The sequence below is a fragment of the Falco rusticolus genome, chromosome 1 (genome assembly GCF_015220075.1).
Source record: "Falco rusticolus isolate bFalRus1 chromosome 1, bFalRus1.pri, whole genome shotgun sequence".
Lineage (NCBI taxonomy): Eukaryota > Metazoa > Chordata > Aves > Falconiformes > Falconidae > Falco > Falco rusticolus.
In genome coordinates this window covers 10,255,500-10,276,805 of record NC_051187.1, presented here as the reverse complement: position 1 = coordinate 10,276,805, position 21,306 = coordinate 10,255,500, and the positions used below count along the sequence as shown (strand labels likewise).

The 21,306-nt window shown below is 43.8% G+C and overlaps 1 protein-coding gene across 2 annotated transcripts in view; it reads left to right on the top strand.

Moving 5' to 3' along the window:
- The first annotated feature begins 3,959 nt into the window (after nucleotides 1-3,959).
- The window catches only part of MYH10 (myosin heavy chain 10), a 100,359-nt gene continuing 83,012 nt past the window's right edge, over nucleotides 3,960-21,306 (top strand). For both annotated transcript variants that reach the window (XM_037409355.1, XM_037409364.1), the window contains exons 1-3: nucleotides 3,960-4,073; nucleotides 6,795-7,172; nucleotides 20,437-20,593. In XM_037409355.1, the coding sequence (XP_037265252.1) occupies nucleotides 6,828-7,172; nucleotides 20,437-20,593 (502 nt within the window). In that variant the 5' untranslated portion in view covers nucleotides 3,960-4,073; nucleotides 6,795-6,827. The remainder of the gene's footprint in view (nucleotides 4,074-6,794; nucleotides 7,173-20,436; nucleotides 20,594-21,306) is intronic.

The following is a 21,306-nucleotide window of genomic DNA, read 5'->3' as shown; positions in this document are numbered from 1 at the left end:
CTTTTTAAACTATCCAGGACTAAAATATATGATGGGTGAGACAATGAAGCTCACATTTGGTGCTGATCCCTGTACGGTGCCCTGGAGAACACCCCGTTTCAAAACGTTTCCTATTGACATATGAGATAAAATAAACAGTGCGGTCCTAGGGGACAGCATGCTTCAAGAAATAAGTGTAACCTCATCTTACTGTAATTTATTACATCTCGGAAAGCTTTGAAACTCAAGCATTAAGGATGAGGCTTGAATTTCCAATTCCTTACAAGCTTCTCCCATAGAAATGTTTACTATAAAGTAATTTTATTGTGAAATAATTTTTCTTTTATTCCTACACTTCTCTGTGTTTTGATCCCATGCAACAAAGCAGTCAGTTTTCACATGAGCATTTCTGGTTTTTCCTCGAACCTTCCTTCTGAAGGTGTCAAAGCACATTATACATCAAACATGATCTCATCTCTGACATGGCAAGCGGGTGTAACAATGTTTCTTCCCTTTGCAGGGTGCATGAGGGCAGGGAAGGTACCGTGGCTACTCGAAGTCGCAGCAGTTCAGGCAACCTGGAAACTGAATCCGCATGATTTCATTCATGTGTCCCCTTGTCACCCCCAAGCACAAACGATGTCTGTGCATATGCAACTCCAACACTGAAATATTGAATTCTAAACTGAATGGCTCAGTATTGTTCAGTACTTGAAGTTACGGAGAAAAAAATTGCCCCAGAAAGATGCTAAGATATCCTGCTTTTCAGAGACATGAGGCTCCTGGGGGAGGCCAGACCTGGGTCTGTAAGTCTTGGAGATGTGCCCAAAACCTGCTGCAGTCAGAAAGCGGGGCAGAGAGGGAGGACGCCAGTCTCTGCAGGAAGCAAACGCGTCAAATAATCAAGAAATGAGGATCGTTTGGCTTGTTTGTGGATGCTGGTAGGGACATGTGACAGAACAAACAGCTGCTGGATGTCGATTGTGTGTCTTCCCCTTGTAGAAGTTCATTCTGCCCAGCAATGTCCAAAGCAGACTGGCGGTGTAGGTGTATATCACCCAGTATGGAAACCAGCTTTCCAATACAGGTCACCAGTCCTAAGACCTCTACATTAGAAAGGAATGGAGCCTTTTTTTCCTAAATCCTCCACATTGTTTTAAAAATCTCAAGCACTGTCTTATTTACCTGCTCAGGTTCCAGCTCTGGAAACACCCATGGGGACATGCTTTGCCTTAAGCACATGCATGCCCTAGTAGCAGCGGTATCATTAGACTTCTGCTTAAAGGTAGAGAAGCAATTTTAGGATTAGGGAACAGCTGAGTTTCTATTTCAAATAAAAGTATTTTATGAAAGATGTTTCTTTCTGCTCTTTTCAGTCTCCCGGGGAAGATGAAAACATCATCTTTCCCTGTATGGGTTAAAGATGTTGAGTAGATTTGGGGAATTCCTTCCTAACACTGGCCTGGATAAAAATCATTGTGTGATAAAAATAATAACTCAATGCTATAACTCTGACACGCTCCATGTGGCCTCTACAGGGTCCTCAAAGATTTTCCATGGAAATAATTTCCTGAAAGAAACAAAACTCTTCAAACAGCCTGTCTCTAGAATAATGTTTTCTGTGTGATATTTATATTTTTCTTGTAAAAGATGCTGTATGCCTAAAAATAGAAGTTTTGTGACTGAAGCCTGAAGCAGTATGATATGGAGGTGCTGACCTGGAGCGTGAGGGTGTTGAGGTGTGGATGCTGCACCATCCCGAGGCCTCAGCTGCCCCCAGGGGTGACTGTAACCAGTGCATGATGCGCTCCTTGCGTGCATGTTTTTTCCAAAGGCAGCAAATACTCATCAGGCTGCTCTGCTGTAAAGCCCTGGCAAATGCCAGCTGATTATCTCGTGGAGACCTGATGGCTGAGAAGGCGAAATTGTAAACCCCGGGAGATGTGGCACACTGGATGCCTGTATTTAAGCAACCCAAAGGCTGCGCGGTGTTGGCCTTGCTCTGCTGCCTACGGCTGCTCGGGGCGGCTCGCTGTGCAGCTCAGCCGCCCCGGCCCCGGGAGTGGCAGGCCTTGCAAAGCGAAAAACAGCTGGGGAGTAACCAGTTCAGCCTTTCGGCTTTCATCTACCTGCGTTTGCGAGTCAACACCCTTATTTTTGGTGAAACAGGATGTACGAGACCTCCCACTGAAATGGTAATTAAGAGGGAGACTTTCATATAAATCCAAGTGCCAGGAGTTGCGCATGAACTGATTTGTGTGCAGAGATGAGCAGAGATGACCGAATGATTCCCAGTTCTGTGCCAGGAGCCTAGCTCTCCACGGTTTGCTTTATTGTCTCCTTTTTTGAACCAAGCAACCTGTCCAAAAAGGCTAAGCTGTATTGAAATGGCAGGCACTGCTTTGAAACACTTCCATTTGTGCAGGTAGACCATAGAAAATCCCGCTTCCTAAGCACAGGAGGAATGGGAGACATCATTACTCCTGGCCCCAGGCACTGCCTGACACCCCCTGCCCTTCCCGGGATCCCCCGCTGCTGCTTCGCCCTGTGCCAGGCTTGATGCTCCTTCCTGCTGCCTCTCCCTGCTCCTCACCTCCCTCGTGGTCTTGTTCAGAAGGATCTGACACAAATTCCTCCCACCAAAATAGCTAGTTCCTGAGCCACTGGCATTTCGTCTGGGTGGGGAAACGAAACCCGCAGCTCCTGTGAGGGGAACCATTGATGCTTTTAGCTACCTGCTGGCACGCAGGGCTGGAGGGAGCCATGGTTGTGGCAAGAGGTTGTGCCCATTCCCCAGAGGCTGAGCACACCATGTGCGATCCCTGAGAAGCTCCAACCCAGCAAGCGAAACACAGGAAAGATTTTGAAAAAAAAAAAACAACCAAAAAAACAGGGAAGGCCATCACGCCGTTGAAGCTCTCCATCTTGAAATCCCCCAAACCCACCTGGCACTGGGTTTCTGTGTGAGCCCACGAGACTCTCAGAGACATTGCAAATGGCCTTCCCCATGCTGCTGTCTCCCACCTGCCCACCCCATTACAGAAAGTTTACGGCAAATGGGTGAGAGCTCCAAAAAGCCTCGGGATTATGTTTAAGGAAGGGGAAAAAAACCACACATGGGAACATGCGCTGGGGGGGCTGCAGAGCCAGCGCGGGGAAGCTGGGCCAGATCCAGGGGCTGGGAGCCTGCGTCAGACATGCAGTAAGGGTTGGGTGTTTTATTTTTAATAGTCTGGGTAATTAGCCCCGGGAGCAATTACTGAGGGCTGCGGCAGAGTTCCTAGAGCTTAAAAGTTTGGAAATCGGGTCCAGGTGCTTTTCTGCTGGACTACCATCCCGGCCTGGGCCTGGAAACCAGCGCGGGCCGCCTCCGCCGGCGCTGCTGAGGTGAGCGTGAGGCGACCCGCGCCCGCAGCGCGCCGGGGCCTGGCGGGAGGGCACTGCCCGCCTCCAGCGCCCCGCCGACCGGCCTCCCCCGTTATCTCTCCTCTCAGTGGAAGCCGGCCTGGCTGCCCGGGCCTTAAAAACCCTTTATCGACGCAAAACGCCGGGACGCCGCGGAGTGTGGGGAGGAGCGCGGGTGGGTGAGGGGGAAGCGCGCGCCCGCCCCGCGCTGCAGCACCGCGCGCACCACCCGCTGCAGCACCGAGGACGCGCCGCGCCCCGCGCCAGGCGTGCTGCAGCGCGGGGCGGAGCCCGCCCCGACAGGCGTGGCCAACCCCCAATGAAAGGAGGGCTGTGGGACGACGGGCGGGATCATCCCACCAATGAGCGCTGGGGAGGCGGGGCGAAGCGGGGAGGCTGGGTTTGGAGGGTAGCGTGTGGAGGTTGCTATGGCCGTGGCTGGAGAGCGGCCGCGTCGCGCGCCAATGGGACAGCGCGGAGCGGCAGACGGACGTGGCCGTCGCCCAATGGGCCGGCGGCGGTCGGCGGCGGCGGGGGCGGGGCCTGCAGCGGCGGCGGCGAGCGGGGGGCGGAGGGCTCGGTGTGGCGCTAAAGGAGCGCGGCGGGCGGGGGGCGGAGCGGCACGAGTGCAGAGGAGCCGGGCGGGCGGTGCGAGCTCCGGGGCACGGCGGCGGCCGGGCGCTACACAGGTGAGGCGGCGGGGCCCGGCCCAGCGGTCCCGTCTCCCCGCGGCGGGCTGGGCCGGGCCGGGGGGGTTCGTCGGGGGCGCACGGCCGGGCCCGCCCGCGGAGGGGGTGGGGCGGGGGCGGCGGGCCCGGCACACAAAGACCCCTTGTGTGGGCCGCGCCGCCCGTCCCGCCCGCCCGCGCCGCCGCATCCCCCTCCCGCTCCACCCCCCCCCCCCTCCGCCGCATCGCCGCTGCTCCCGGCTGCATCGCTGAGGGGAAGGTGGCCATTTTCTGCCTTTCCCGCAGCCTCCGGGCGGGCGGGGCGGCGGCTGGGTGGGGGGCGCGAGTCTGGGGCCGGGCCGCGCCGGGGAGGGGGCCGCTCCCGGGCCCGGCGGCCCCGGCAGCCTCCTTTGTCCTTTGGGGCGGCGGCGGGGCCTGCGGGCCTGTGAGGGGGCTCCCGCCGCGGCACGGCGGCGAGCATCAGCCTTTGGCGCCCGGGGGCGGTGCGGCTTCTGCGGCTCCTTGGGCTGCCTCTGTCCTTGAAAATGCCCGGGCTGCACTGAGGGGTGCCGCTCCCCGTCCCCGCCGGGGTACCTCCACCCTCCTTTTGTTTAGAGGAGCAGAGCATGTGTAGGGTTTTTTTGGGTTGTGGGTGTCTTTTTTTATTTTATTTTTTTTTTTTTTAGCACCAGTCTTTTGGGAGTACTGGATTCCTGCATGATAAATGTGCTCATTTGTGTATTTAATTTGAATGCCATTGTTAACAGAGGAGCCCTGGGTAGGGTAAGCTGGAGCTTGCTTTGCTTCTGCAGAGGGTCTTTTGTGACGGGCTCTGTGGAATTCAAAGCAAAATGGAAAAATGACCCTGAAACTGCCTGCAATCCCTCTGTGTAAGGTGTGTTCCTCAGGACCTGGTATAAAGTCAGTCCATGCGTTCATTTCAGTCTTCCACCTTGAATGCCACTGGGGAACAGCAATGATTAATTTTGTGTTAAAAGTTTTATTTGACCTCTAGATTTCACTACATCTTAGTGTGCAGAACTGAGACAGACCTTATCATAAATGCGTTCAGCTATTGCACCTGGCAGGGAGCTTTCAGACCCTGACACCGGGATGCATTCGCACGCGAGGGCAGCAATGGTGCTTCAGGCCTTTGTTGGAGCTTCAGCAATAGTCTAGCACAGTGGAGACAAACAGCTTTCTGAATTGGGGTTGGAGGCTCGGATGTTAAATTTTTGGGCTTCTTGAGCCAAATGTAGCATTCCTTGAATAAGAGCTTCATTTTCCTGGCTGAGGAGTCCAGCTATCACTTACAGTGTCCCCTCAACGATTCCCTCTTTCTCCATTGATTTTTTTTTTTTTTGTCTAAGAGGTTCTTCTAAAATACTTTAAATGTTGAGTCATTGCCTCTTGATTTGAATTAAGCTGGTACTAAACGGTCTGCTCCTCAAACCTCTGAAGGTTCAATGACTTCATACTTACTTCACATTAAAGTTGGACAATGTAACAAATGTCCATGCCGTAGATGGAGACACAACTATTGTATTTAATTACATGTTCTTCTGAGGATGGGTGTGTTGCAGAACTTCCATCAGGGTGCATACCATGGTATGAAAGATGACAAATGCGGTTTGCGAAACATTGCTTGCTTTTTGAAGCTAACCTTTGGGTTACCTGCTGGAAAAGGCTATCATTAGCTAATGTAACATTCTTCAGCAGAGAAGATCTAGTGTGTGGAAAAAACCCCAAGTTATTTAATGACCCCAAGTACTACGTGTCAGGCTTGACCTTGTTGCTCCTTGGGCAGTTACAGATGAAACTGCTAGCTCCAGGAATCCTGGATGTGAAAGTGGTATTAACTAAAGGTGCAGTGGTGTCTCTTAGATAGAGGCAGATAGGTAAAGTGAGTGTTCAGGAGCTCTTGTCAGTCAGTAGTTTTTTCTTGCCCTTTCAAATTGCCCATGAAGCTGTTGGAAAATCTAACGTTGGTCCTTGCTGTGTCTCGAGCCTCAAGGTAAACTTGAGATCTGGAGACATTTTTTTGGAATATGGTAATCTCTGTGCTCACAACTGAGAACAGAAGGAGGTTGTAGAAATACAGTGTCTTATGTTTTTCAGGAAGAATGTGAGCAAGGTTTAGCTAGCTTAATGGCTTGCAGAAACTCCAAGTGTCTGAAGTTCATGTCTGTAGTTGAAAATCCACATTTTTAAAACATATTCTCTCTGCCTTCTGGTTACCGTAGTTGGCTATCCACTGAACTTTTTTTAATGTATTTTTTTCCATCTATACTTTTTTTACTGTTCAATTGAAGCAGAGTTTACTGGCAAGCTTTTTTAATTTGCTTTTCATCCTTATTTAAGTCTTCCTTATTTAAACATAGAAGACAAATTATGTTTTTTCTGCTTGTAGATGTCACATCTCTGTGCAGTAGCTCTCCCTGGTTGGTGTGCAGTTTGAACCAGTTTATACCAAGTTTCCTGTGCAGGGTCTGGGACTATGCTTGACAGATCACTTCAGCTTTTGTATGGTGGTTGGTGGGTTCAGGGAGCTGCTGTGTGAATAGGGACTCTTAGTTGTATAGCAACTTCTTTAGACTGTGAAAGAAATTAACGATGCTTCTTGATCAGATGCAGGTATTAGTAATGGATCACTTGCTTGATGCGGCGTAGCTCCATTCCTCTTATCAATAAGAATATGGTATGTAATGTACTTTTTGCTTTTTTTTGCTCCCCAATTTACAGGGTAACTGATAGTGGACACCTTGACTTCCTACAATGGCACAGAGATCCGGGCAGGAAGATCCGGAGAGATACCTCTTTGTGGATAGGGCTGTAATCTACAACCCTGCCACCCAGGCTGACTGGACTGCTAAAAAGTTGGTGTGGATTCCTTCAGAGCGCCATGGTTTTGAGGCAGCCAGCATCAAGGAGGAAAAAGGGGATGAAGTGTTGGTTGAACTGGCAGAGAATGGAAAGAAAGCACTAGTCAATAAAGATGATATTCAGAAGATGAATCCTCCCAAGTTCTCTAAAGTGGAAGACATGGCAGAATTAACCTGTTTAAATGAAGCCTCTGTATTGCATAATTTAAAGGATCGGTATTACTCTGGGCTCATCTATGTAAGTACTAATTATTAGATTCATTACGGGTGCTAATTCAGTTGAATTTAACCTGATTCCCATTCCTTTACCTATTTGAAATGGAGGAAGTGGGTCTTGTCTCTGATTCTGATAGCCTAAATATTTTGTGTCTGTACCACTTAGATTAGTCCAGGGTCTTTTTCCATGCTGTGTACAGGTCAAGAACTCTGTTGTCATAAAACAAATAATAAAAAATTCTCCTATGGAAATAATTCTGCAAGCATCTTTCAAAAATAGAATGTTAAATGGCAACTCTGGGTGCTTAGCTCATGCCACTTGTTGGAGTACTTGCCTCAGACATGCTTAACTGATACAGTGAATAGTATCAAATGGCTTGTTTGAGCTGACGAGAGATTACAAAACCGAACTTCGCTGAATTACTGTTGTTTAATTGCTCATGTGAATAAGCATATATCTTGTTTTAACTTGCTGCGTATTAAAGATAATAAGAGTCTGTGCTAAGCTCTTATTTAAAAGCTGAAGTTAGACAGAGTGCTAGGAATGCAAAATGTCTTTTTGGAATCTAATATCAACTTAGTGGGCCAGGAAAGAATGTGTTCAAGTGCTTAAAATAAACCAATAAGATAAAGCTTTCTTTTTTCAGTGGTTTTGAAGCGCTAGTTGGAACATCTGGCTTATCACCATCTTTCTATAGAGTTAGGAATCACAACACCATTGATGGGGCTTTTGACCCCTTTTTTCCTTGAACAATGTTAAATGAGCGTCTGTGCTGTACAGTTAAGAGTAGCTCCTTGTCTCTTGGCAAAGTGATTGCATAGTGACTTGTTGAGTCAGAGTATCATTAAGAGCTACAAGTAGACTTTCTATCTTAAAAGAAACTGGAACATCTGCTTAAACGCTTGGCTCATTTTGATAAACACTTGTTCTAAACCTTAAATCCATTTTAATTTATTTCCGCTAGTTAGTTGGCTCATTTCCCCTTCCTCCTAGATATTAATGGGGTGCCTTTTTTGCTTGGCCCTTGGTAATATTTGGACTTACTAAAAATTGTATGCAACTTCAATGTATTCTTTATATTTGTGCTTCTTTGTTAGTTTTCTCTGTGGGTTTTTGGATTTTACTTTGTAAAGGCCTTGCACCAAGACCCTTTCAGCAGAGCTCAGTGCAAAATACTTCTGGAATGCTTCCTGCAAGTTTAGAAGTAAACTAATTGGATAATTAGTAGGGACTGGATTGAAAATGAAAAGTAAACAAATTGATAGGTCAAAAGTTTTCAGTATATGTACCAATCATATTGCTAGTTGTTATGAAATTCATTACAACTATTATAACTGTAATTCTTTATGAAGGTTAAAAGCTGAAGGCCTTAAATGTCAGAGCAAGCTCTAGTCCAGGGACTCCGTACAGTAAACATGGCCACAAATGCTTCTGGAGGATGCTGTTGAGAACCTGTCACTCTTCTATATACACAGATGATAGAGTACTGTGTTAATTTAGATGACTGACAAATTGGGGAAAAAAACCCTCCCTTTTGAAAGACTGGCTTATTGTATGTGTGGAGTTTAAGTGGTATCCTATAGGGAAATTACTTTTTTTTCCTTCCCCTGCCACTTCCCAAAATGGTGCTTTCTTCTTTTGCTCTTTAACTGTTGAGAGAGACTCTAAAACTTGGTTCCTTGGCATTGAGATACTGCTGTCACATAGGAGGGTTGCTGCATCAGTAAATTACTGATGACTTTCCCTGCCCCCAGGCTGGAAGAAGTTGGTTGGGATCAAGAAGCTGATGGATTTGTTGGCCTTAACTGGAGGCCTGACTTACAGGAACATTGCTGGAGGATGCTGCTGTTACTAAGAATAATGTTTCTATACAGCTGTAATAATGGCTTCTTGTTTGAAGTTAAAATTCAGTTTGTTTATTGAAAGGGGGGGCTTAGAAGCAGTTGTGAGTACTGTTAGAGGCTGAATAATGACAAAGATCAATAGGCCATAGAGAGAAACTTCTTCGAGAACTTGAGCTAGTGAGCTTTTTAGTGTGGTTCCAGTAGGGATCTCCATTAGGGATCCCTAAACTTCCTGCGTGTGCTACTGTCGCTGCTGCTGCCTGCACAGCCCAGAGCAATTGCCATTGCCTGCATGTCCTGCTGATGTTCCCTTGGTGTAAGGAAAAGAGCCAAAGTTAACTGAGCTGATGAAGTGAATTGTGGTGGTTTGGCCATTACGAGAGTTGGTTAAAAGCATGCTTTGATTTCCAGACAGTACTTCCATTATAATCAAACTGAAATCTTATTGATGTTGAGCTTAAGTAGTTAAGATGGAGATGGACAATCTGGTTTTGATACCTTGAATTCATGTTAGGCACCATGTTACCTCTCTAGGAAGCAGAAGATCAAAGAGGGGTCAACTGAAGTAGATACTTGTTTCCTTTCACTCCCGAGAAAGGAAACAAATGACTTGAGGGATTTGGCCAGTGAGTCTAGTCATCTGCCTATAACCTACCTCTCAGTGATGACACTGCTGGAGGAACGGCGGGGGGCTGACTAAAGCTAGCTGGTGCCAGTCAGCATGACCTGGGCAGTGATGCTCATTTCATCAAGAGTTTCATGTAACATCTAAGTAGGGATGGCGAGGAGTTTCAGGAACTTCTAGCATTTCTAATGTCTGCCAAGTGGCATGATCTCGGGCTCTGGAGTTGCGTTATTACTGTGCTGTGGGAGATGAACACAAATGGAGAATGTGGAAGACCAGTGGCCTGTAAAAGCATGATGTCCATGCTTGGTCCTGTCTCTATTTCTGGCCTGTTCATGATGGCACAAAAGATGGAAGGTAGCAGGACTTGTATAAGAATTCTGGGAAGAATGGTTGGAGTATAAACCATAGTGATCCTGGTTTGGCTTTGGAGATGCAATAACTTCATTTCTTGCCCCATTTTTAACATCTATTCCATTTCTTGCCACAAGGTTTATTTTGAGTGTAACTGAAGAATATGTTAAATATCTTTCCTAGAGAAGCTGTACTGCCTTTAGAAATTCCTTTGAAGTATATATTATATGTAAATATATATATTCACCCCTGAGGATGGGTAAATCTGTTGTTACAACTTCTTGCACTTGGGCTTTTCTCCTTAACTAGTTGATGACTAAACACGAATCTGCAGAATCTGAGTCCCTGAGATGATCTCTGCTTGTGTTTGAGGCTTGTTTTATATTAAGTGCAAGTCTTGGCTCTGCGAAGGTACGGCCATCTACAGTGGTTCTTCCCCACCCCATTACTCCTACCTTTGATAGGAATTTTCACTCCTCCTTGTGTTTCATAGCTGAATCTTTCCAAATTTTGTGCTTTTTTAGGGATATCAGCATTTCTTATGGCAGGGATGTATCCATCTGAGTCACTAATACTCTAAATTGGTCTCTCATGTCTTTCTATGCTGGCAGATTCTCATGGGTTTTGGTGTCCATAAATGCTCGTGCACTGTCAATTCTTCAGCTTCATGTAAAACTTTACTGTTGTGCCTGCTCTGCTTTAGAGTGTCCAGCTTTAACGCTAGCTTCAGCATGTATTAAGTAACATCCTTCATAGCTGTAGATCAGAAACTGGAGGTAGCTCATTGCAAGGGTACCCGGGAGGAATACCCAAAGGCTTAGGAGGTCCTTTGAAGATTTGGAATAAACATTATTGTGCTCAGACTGGTTTTGTGGTGGTTCTTGAATATCTTTATACCACGATGAACTAAGTTCCAAATATCTTTCTGGGGGCATTGTTTTAAGAAAGGAGTCTAGTTGTCAGAGGTTTTGGGTCGCTAAGATCTGCAGCTTGAGTGAGGAAACCTCTTTTACAAGACCTGCATGTAAAATACCACTGTGAAGGCTTCTAAATACCAGCCCTAGATTTTGGTTTCTGCTTAAGTCATGCCATCAAAATATGATTTCATGAGGGGATAATTGTGAATCAGCAACATCCACTGGAAAAATGTGAATGTTAAGGGTCCATTGGCCTTGAATGCTTCTAAGTTCAAGACTGCTGTTGCCTTAGTGCTTTGTGACAAGCTGTGATAGGCAAGAATGCTGCTCCAGTAATTCTCCTTGACACTGCTTTACAGGGTTCAGACTTTCTCTTGAACCAGCTTCCAAACTTTTTGTGGTCCAATATGGCATTTGAATGGAGGAAACTACTACCTTTGGTTTTTAAACTGCTGTGCTGTAAGCTGTTAAGGTTCAGGAGTGGTTTTGTTCATGGCTCGGAGGTTTGTGGTCTGTCCGAGCTGTAGCTGTCTCCCTCAGTTGGGAGTCCTTGGGGGGAAAAATGGGAGACAGTTGAAATGGATCTCTGCTTTTGGTGGCAAGTGGCAGGGTAGATGATAAACAAGGAGGATTTAGTCTGAAAATAAAGTGCTAGGGGGACAAATCCTCTGCTTGACAATATGGTGGGGAGAAATACTTAGGTGCTGTGGTGGAGAGCTATGAATAAGGTCTGAAAGCTGCAAAGGAGTTTCTGATTTAGGAAGAGGCATTTTCTCTATCTTGATCTCTCTGTACTTCAGTATCAACAGTGTATTATCTTCAGTGTCTCTTCAGAAACATTATATATAGACATGATAGTTGTGTTCAAAATCAGGCTTCTACTCAAAGTCTACTACCCACTTTGACTGATGTAGGTGATCTGAAGAAAAGAACTGTGTCAAATTACAAGTATTTAACTTGGTTTTTACCATGTAATTTTCTCTGCAATTGGAAGAGAGTGGCTAGAAAAGTCCTGTTCTTTTACTTCAGAGCAAGATGGTTTTTTTTAAGCTCTAAATGTAAATTTTGGCATATGCTATACCACTTTTAGAACTGCAAGAAACAAAGTGGTCAGGAGTGTTTCTAATAATTCTAAATAATATTTCAGTGCTGTGTTAGAGAGCATTCTGGATATGAGTTTCTTGATGTTTTGAATTTTTAAGTCTATGAAAAGCATTTCAGTTAATCAAAATGTGGCTAGTTGAATAGATTAGGAATGTAAACACCTGATTTCTACTTAAATGGAAAGCAACTAGTTCTTGATATTGCAGACACTGGCTGGAATTGGAATGAATAAGATTATGACTGTTAATGCTTCTAAGTCAGGGCCTGGTGATGCTTTTTCCAGCAATTTAAAGCTCTGCTTTTGTGTCAGTACCTCTTGATGGCAAGAAAGACCTTTCTTTCCATTTCCCTTTTAAAGTGTATTTTAAACTTTTATATGTTCCTACATACTCTTATCAATGAATATAAACCCATAATCTTACGCTCCTCTAACAGAAATATTGTGTTAAACCAAAATGAGTTTCTCATTGAGTGCACTAGCAAACACTAATAGTATGGATCCTGTAGAGGTTTGACACACCTTACGGATTTTCCTGAAAAGTGTAACATCTGAGTTGCAGATGGCTGTATTTTAATGGTCTGAATGGTAAGTGCATACCAGTATCTCAAACGTTCCTGGATAAATGGCACATTGTCTGCTCAGTGGATCTATAAACTTCTAACTGAAAGAAGGTATCACAGGACCAAAATTTCCCATTCGTGTACCTAGTGCAGTAAGATGGGATGAAGGAATTGCTCACTCGTAGGCTGTAATTAAGCTACAGTAAAAAACCCTAAGTTGTTAAAAATCCGGTGGGCTTTATAAAAAATCTATTTAAAAAAATACTGCCGTTGCCACATCTGTTCTAGTCCCAGCTCTCCTGGAGGAAGTCCATTGCCCACAGTTGATTATATGTAGCTTACTGATACCACCACAAATCACTGCAATTCCTACTTAACTGCTTCCTGACCTCATTCAGTCAAAAAGAATAAAATTAATAGAATTTCTCAAATGCTTGACTTCTGTTAACCCATGCCAGTATCCAGATGGCCTTTTGCCTTGGTATGGGATGTTGTTCCCCTGGTGCTGTCTGTTGTGTGTGAGTCCATGACCTATGTTTGGGTGCTCAGCTAGAAAGCTTCAGGTGGCGACATGTGCTGTAAGATGTGCATGCTGTAGGTGAAGTCAAGTTAGAGATGATTTGTTTTGCTGTTCCTTGAGGAAGGACAAAAAGATGGTGAAGCGCTCTTGAGGAAAGTGTTATAGATTCAACTTCACAGTCCTCCAAGCTCTAGTGTACTATGTATTGTCTTCCCTGCCCACTCCTCCCCGCCACCCCCCCCCTTTTTTTTTTTTTTTAGCAAAGACTTTTTCAAAAGATTTTAAAACTATTTACATAAAGCTGAGATCTCCTGGAACCTTGCTGCTAATGATTGCTCTCTGTCTATATGCCTACTGGGTTTTCTTTCTACCAGTAAAGAAGAAAACCCGCTTTTGCTATTGTGCAATTAAAAATACTTTGGCAGATATTTTTTGATAATTACAAGTATTACCTCTGTAACTGGTCTGCAGCCCTGTGCTACTTTTTTTTAATGTACTTCCATTTTGTTTGGGCAGAATAGGGAAAGAATGAGAAATATGCTGTAGTCCCCAGTTCCAGAGCCTGCTGTGGGTGGAAGCTCTTCTAAAACTGCACTTGAGGAGCTGTCTATAAGCTGTTTCTTCTCTTAAGCTGCTGCCTCCTGTGAGGCCAGACTGTAACCTCTAACAATCTGTGTTATTATATAAGCTTCTGTGTTCTAATTGCTTTAATTTTCTTGCTGGTTCAGTTGGGAATGTTTCACACTTCTGAGTATCAAAGACTGGTATTAAAAGAATGTGTAAGAAATGGAGTTTGTTACTTAATTTCATCTTTCCCTTAGCACAAACCAGTTGCTGGATCCAGTACCTAATACATAGCAGAAGAAATGGTGGTGTTCAAATGGCAAGGGCTGCTTTGACGCAAGTACTTGTTCTTAAATTAACTCTGATTTTTTGAAAGACTCATAAATGTGATTAAGTTGAGAGTTCTATGTAGGGTTTTACTTTGTTAGAAATCTGAGGTGTTTGAGGGAAGTGAATCAATGCCCTCCTTGCCCTCGGGCAAGCAGGGGTATGAAAAAGACACGTTCTTGTCAAATATTCCGTTTCTATAAAAAATGGTAATTTAGTAGCCTGAAAAGTTGCAGTAATTTGAACTATGGACCTCTGTTCAAGAGCTCAGTGGATGCACTGTGTTGCAAGACAGCCCTTCAAGCTGTATGCCTGCATCAGAAGTCATGGGTAGCCTGTTGTAAGCTGTCTGTAGGGCTGTCAAGCTCCAACATGCAGCTATACAGCAGCCTTGTGAAGGGGTATTAATACTTTTTTGGCCCTGATGCAACCTAAGATCATGTTTTACCTCTTAGCAGTTGGTGTGGCAGAAGCAGTCGTGCTGTCCGAGTGGCTGTGGCACTGAGCCTGTCAGTCTCTGAGAGATGGTGAGCTGAGCTGACTGAGCAGGCATATAACCTGCACTGCTGATCTCATGTTGGTTTCTCTCTCTTTAAACACACAACCTGAAGGCTACAAATGTGAAAGTACAATACTGGTGAACCTCCTCTCTTTAGTGCTAGCTGTAGAGAACATCCATAGACAAGTCTTCTAAAGTTTGAGCTGTGCTTTTTCTTTAATAGCTTGTGTATGTGTTGCACTCCTTTTCTTTCTTATTCTCCTCCTGTGGAAATTTTACTCTTTGATTCCCTGACTAACGGTCAGTGGCTCTTGTCCCCCAGTCCCTGTCAGAGCTGAGGTTCTCTGTACTCTGCAGGGGCTTCCTTACTCATGTTGGCACCACTGACTCCCAAGCTTTTGGATGCTGATAGGACTTACTGTCTTGTGGTTATTTTTTGGTGGTGTGTGTTTTGGGTTTTTTTGGTGTTTTTTTTTTAATTTAGCAGTTCAGGCCTGTATACAGATGTCTGGGATAGTCACAACTGCAACCCAGCAACTGCCTTGGCTAGGGAGCATCGCTTGAGGGGTGGTGTGGGGGCAGCCGTGTGGCCTCTCTGGTCCTACCCTGAGGGGAGGTGACCTTAGCTGGGCAGGGGGGTGGGTAGCTGCTCTGCAAAATAGAGAACATGTTCCACCCCAGGCCACAGCCTTGCGTTCCTCCCCTCTGAGGCTGAAGAGCTGCCTGCCCTTTAAGGCTTGAATTTAGGATTGGATAACCCCCTCATTTAGGGGGAAAAGGTAGTACCTGAGAAGTCCTCTGAGCTTGATGTATTTAATAGGTTTTGGAGTGTGAAATGTGGGTCCATAACCTCAGGAAGTGAAACCAGACAAGAAAATGCTATGATGATGCAATTTTTCAATCTGGAGAATGTGCTTTACTCCATTAGTAAATGGCATACTGCTTAAAACATGTTGCTTTCTAGGCTAGAAACTGCTGGTTTATATTTCAGGTAATGGGCAATATCTAGGTGCTTGCTTCAGCCTAATTATTTATGTAGTAATAGAGTAAATCTGTCACTCTGTATTCAAAGAACTGGAGATAGTACCCTGGCTCAGCATTAAAGGTGAAGTCACAAATTCCAAGGATTTACCTGTGTCTTGCCATTGCCCTCTGAAGTGATGCTTTAAAGAGGCCTTTTGATGTTGCAGCAGAAGGAACCAACCTAACAGTCATTAACAGCATGTTTCTTGATGCCGGAACTGTAAAGCTGAGCTTTTAATCTAAGGAATTGTACAAGGCTTTTGATGCTAATACCACCATATGTGTGCACGGTGCAGATTTGATATGGTTTTAAGGAAAGACAGGCCATGAAAACCTTTCTTGCCTACACTCCAAATCTAGAGCCTAAATACCCATGTGCTTTCACTTGGAAATAATGCACTTTCTATTTCCTAGTAGTTCACTTACATATACCTCTTTCTCAGGTTGCTTACTGCAAGGAATATAATGTAGTTTTCAACTAGGCCAATGCCAGGAACCTGAACTCTGCAGTCTGGGATGGCTTACCAAAATCCAAATTACTAAATTATATACTACTGGATAAAGGCTTGTAAGCATCTGGAAGCATTCAGACTCCACAATTAGTGTCCTGAAACAGAGTTTGTATAACAAACCTCTGTCAGAGCACTCCTTTACTATTTGTCTCTGGAGCCTTGCCTAGAGACTGCATTCCAACATCCTTATTGCTGCTGGTTGATATTGTCTGTATCCTGTTCCTCAGGAAAGCAGAAATGTGTGTTTCAAGCAGCTAGCTTGTGTGCAGCTGATCCCATGATCTCAAGCTGAATAAGCATCTTTGCTTGCCTTTAAGTACTTAACACACGTATCTGCCTCTATCAGCTGAAAAATTAATGAATTCTGGTTCTTCATCCAGACTGGCTAGTTACTGTCACTCTTCAGTGCTTGATCCTAACTGTAATTCAAATCTGAGTCCATGTACTGCAATGTAGAGAGGAGGCACTCTCTACAGAGAGAAAGCTCCGGGCATCTTTAACAGTTACATTGTGGTATTCATTAAGTAGGGTGTCTGTGAGGCAGGTGTGCCGGTATTCCTGTTAATGTTTTCTATGGCTGGTCACCAAGAAGCTTTTCAAGGTGTGTAAAACAATCTCAGTCTACTTTTCATGTCTGCAGTTTGCATGCAGAAAGCCCATACTTCCAATCTGCTGTCTTAGATATAGCAATATACTTGTCCCATGAGACTTGCAGTTATAAAATAGCTGTATAAAACTTTTGTACAGTTTACCTCCCTCCCAATTAAGTTTGACTCAATAAAACCATCTCTTCTGTGTTTACATGCCTACCAAGCCACGAGGAAGTGGCTTCCTCACCATGAGAAGTCCTTCTTTCCTATGAGGGTGGCGAGGCACTGTCACAGGTTGCGCAGACAAGTTGTGGATGCTCCATCCCTGGCAGTGCTCAAGGCCAGGCTGGATGGTGCTTTGAGCAACCTGGTCTACTGGAAGGTGCCTCTGCCCATGGCAGAAGGGTTGGAACTATATGATCTTTAAGGTCCCTTCCAACCCATTCTATGAGAACAACCCATCAGTATGTTCATATGTTGCTTTTTGCAATAGAGAATGGTTAGGAAATTTGGGAGCCTTTTGGGAGAACTCTATTCCATCTTCCTTTTGAATTAATTAAGGCTGTACGGTGGTGATGTTTTGAAGAAAGTACGTTTTTTTGTTTTTAATTCTGCAGGAAGGTGGCAGGAAAGCAAACTGAACAAATGTGCAGGAAATCAAGATGTTAGAGTTCAAGATGCTGCCTGTGAAGAGCTGTGTCGTGATAAAAGCTGGTCAGGGATAAAAGGCTATCCTTTAGATTTAGTTTCAAATAAATGAACCACAGCACTGAAAGAGTAGAATTATGTGTTTTTGTAACTTCTAATTTGGCCCTGTTTAATATAGAGCCTCTTAAACTTACTGTTTTCATTTGCCCAGAACATTTTCTGGTCTTCCTCTAGATTGGCATCTAGCTGGACTTGGCTTATTCCAGTCCTTCCAGGTTCATTCATCCAACCCAGTGACTGCACTGGGAGATGATCTAGAAAGGCTTCCAGGTTAGATATGATCAATAGAGGTTTGAAAGATTGTTAAGTAGCTGTTCTTGTCCTAGCACTTTTTTTGTGTGTGGTGTTTTTTTTGTTGTGGTGTTTTTTTTTTTTTTTAACTCTATCGGTCAGTTTATTCATGACTGGGGAAGGGCAGTGATTCTGGCGAGAAAACTTTCCTTTGGTCCTTTTATGTTCACAAAAGAACTGATAGAAGTTTTAGATGAATTTGCAGAGAAATAGAAGTGTTGCTCTTGAAAGAAGGTGACTGTAATATAGCTAGTATACACAGCAGAGCCTTCCAGCTTACCCATCAGTCACTGTTTTGAGAGTTCCTGTCTGCAGTAAGGCATAGAACATGGAGATAAATTTCAAGTCTCTGAAGCTGGGTGGGTGAAAACAGACCAGAGCTCAGAAGGCCTGCTGGATGAGAGTCCAGAATAACCCTGGAGGTAAGAGGTCTGCTGGCTTAAGCAAATGTTCGTGCCATGACACTGGTCAGAGGGTGTGTTGGGACAGATTTGAAAATGGACTTTGGCTGTGTAAATTCTTTTGCTTGTGACCACCTCTCATCTGCAGTCAGCAATAAACACATTGGTTTTGGTTGGGTTTTATTTTTTTTAATTAGATGTCACTCTAGTGGAGAAACACAGCATAGGTACTCTTCAGTGATTTTTGAGCTGGTGATCATGCAGTGGGCTTGGTGAATGTGTGCCTTTCTTCCAGTTATCCTTATTTGAAGACTAGAGTGGAAATCAGGCTTGTGGTAATTCTTGATGCCTTTGTCACCCGCAGTAATTATAGTTGAATGTGGATGACTTCAGATGAGCACAGCAGAGAAGATGGCTGGCGAGGAACGTAGATCCACTATCAGTTAATTGTCTCCTTGGTCAGTTGTACCATGATACTGAAATAACTGTCCTGCCTTCCCTCTCCCTTACAATATCACTCATGACCATGAATGAGTCTGGTCAGGGAATTTGTTCTATTACCAACCAATTATTTTTGAAATTTACCTGCAGTAGTATCCAGCTTGGTAAGTTACTGCAAGGGTGCTGATGCTGGCAAAAGGGACAGTGGTAGGAGCACGTGGCTGGAAAGGAGGCTGAGGAGGAACTGCCTGCTTGCCAGCAGACCTGTGCTGATGTTGAGTTAACGACTGGTATTGGGTCAGTTAACCTGATAATATCTGTTTCCTTTCTCTTGAGAAATAAATACCTTATTGCCAAAGATGTTTGACTGAGTAAGGCACTGCAGTACTTATCATCCAGCAGATCTGACCAAAGCGGAGAGATTTTTTTCCTATAAGGATGTAAGATGTCCTTCTATCAGCATGTCTGACACAAAACCAAGTTCTTTTTCTTTACCAGTGGTGCTCCTTACTCAATTCAGAGATCACCTTCTGGTTGTCTTTCCAGAATCCCTGGAAAATAGAACAGGGCACCTTCTCCTCCAAATAAAAACCTTTATAGACTTAAAAAAGGCAGATCAGGAATTGCAGCTACTCTGTTCATACAAATATAGCAGAAATATTTAAATTGACAATGTTATAAAAATCATGAGTTACCTGCTTAATACTATACGGTGTCAATAGCTGTTAATGCTGTCTGCTTACTGTCTCCATTCCTTCTCTTCTCTCCGCCTGCAAATGTAAGAAATGCAGTTTTCCTGATGTTCTGAAAGATATTCCCTATTTTGGTGAAAACTGGTCTCATGCTAATGTTCCTATGCTAGTGAAGTTGTGAATAGGATTAGTGACTGAAATGAGAACACTTTCAAAGCATGTGATAAAATAAAGATAAATGGAGAGATTTTGCTTTTTTAAAAAACATTGATTTTGGTTGATTCTGAGAAGGCATGAGGCATCCAGATGCCTTAGTCCAGGGAAACACCATGGATCAGCTCTGTTTTTTGCATGGTGCAAAGCTGCTGTCTGAGCTTAACCTTTGATCCCTAGTAAGGCCCATACAGCTGGCCCATGCTCCTCTGTCCCTCCCTGGTAAAAAAAGTATGAGTGGCTGACTGCATATGTTTTTCTTTTATATGATAACTTCCTTATAAATAAACTCTATGGAGCAGAGACTGATCTATTTGGAAGTAGTCTTTGATACTTCATTCACAGGGAAATGTGGACGTGTATGCATCATTTGCAGTGTGTGCTCAGTTTTGCAAACTTGAGGCATTTTTTGGCTCAACAGAAATACCTCAATAAAAGTCAATGAAATAAACAGTGTAAAATTGTATTGGAGTTTCTTGATATTATAGTAGTCCTGGTACTTTCTGTTGAATATCAACTCTAAAAGCAGGCTAGAAAACACTTGTAGTGCCAGCTGCCAGGCTATCCATCAGCTGGGACAGGGGAGGGAATGACCTGTCTGTGAGGAGACTGCCTTGGAATTGAGAAAGGCTGATGAGCGGGAAAGGCAGATGGACAGCAGAAATAGTAGTAGTTGAAAATAAGATTTTTCCTTATCCAAATAATTTACTAGAGTAATCGGTGTTATCAGTTCCTTCCAAAATGAAAAAATAACTTTGAATACACATTTTACTGAAGGACTTGAATAACTGAAGATATCTATAAATCCATTAGCAAATGGAAGGGAGATTTAAATGTCTGTGCAAAAGGGATCAGATGTTCCAACTTCATATTTACTCATATTTATTATCTTTACCTGCATAAAAAGTAATTAAAGAGCCTTTTAAGAGAACTAGAAACCAATAATTTGAATATAGCATGTACTTTGAGTTTTTCAACAAAAAGGACCACAGTTTTGTTTTGAGATAAATATAGAACCTGTGTTAAAAGTTTACTGCTCTTTATGGCTCTGTTTCAATACTATTCACTAACAGAAATGTTTCTCTATTTTTTTTTTAAGACTTATTCAGGGTTGTTCTGCGTAGTTATAAATCCTTACAAGAACCTCCCGATTTATTCAGAAAACATTATTGAGATGTACAGAGGGAAGAAGCGCCATGAAATGCCACCGCACATTTATGCAATATCTGAATCTGCATATAGATGCATGCTACAAGGTAAGAATTAGTTAAATGTTACTTAACAGTTAGTTGACAATTCTTTGTAATGTACCTAAAACTCAGGAGCTTTGTTATCCCGCTATGCAGTGATTTCTTACACAGTCAGAATCTTTTCTAGTACTTAAAGGGGAGGAGGGAGAGCTTTCATAGCTAGAACCCTGAACTTTCAGAATAGAAATAACTTGAAGGTTGATCCCTGTTGGCATATTTCTTTGACTTCCTGAGGCATAGAAGCAAACCAACACTAATAGGAAGTGTACTGTGCCAGCTGGTGGCACTGAAAGTTATGGTAGGAATACTTTTTCCTTAAGAAGAGGTAAGATTCATGTCAAAAGGTGTTAGTGCACTGGCTTTGAATGAAGTGAGAATGAAAAAGTGTGATTGAAAAGGGAAAGCTGAAGTATGTTAATGGCTTGTGTTTCTAATTCTATAAAAATGTTGGCATTTTGGCAGCTGACAAATAATCTGAAGTGACAATGGAACAATAGTATGTTTGAGTTCAAAAAAAGGTCAGGGTAATGCTTAACCCTGAAGATTTTTTCTTCTCCAAACTGTGTAGTCATGTCTATAGTAGAACAGAGACTAGGTTTATGGTGGACACATTTTTTGAATTTTGGCTTTAAGACTCTGCTGGGCAAATAAGAAAATTGTGAAACTGGCATTATATAAATGTGTCTAAACACATGCTGTTGAAGTTGTAAAATTGCATT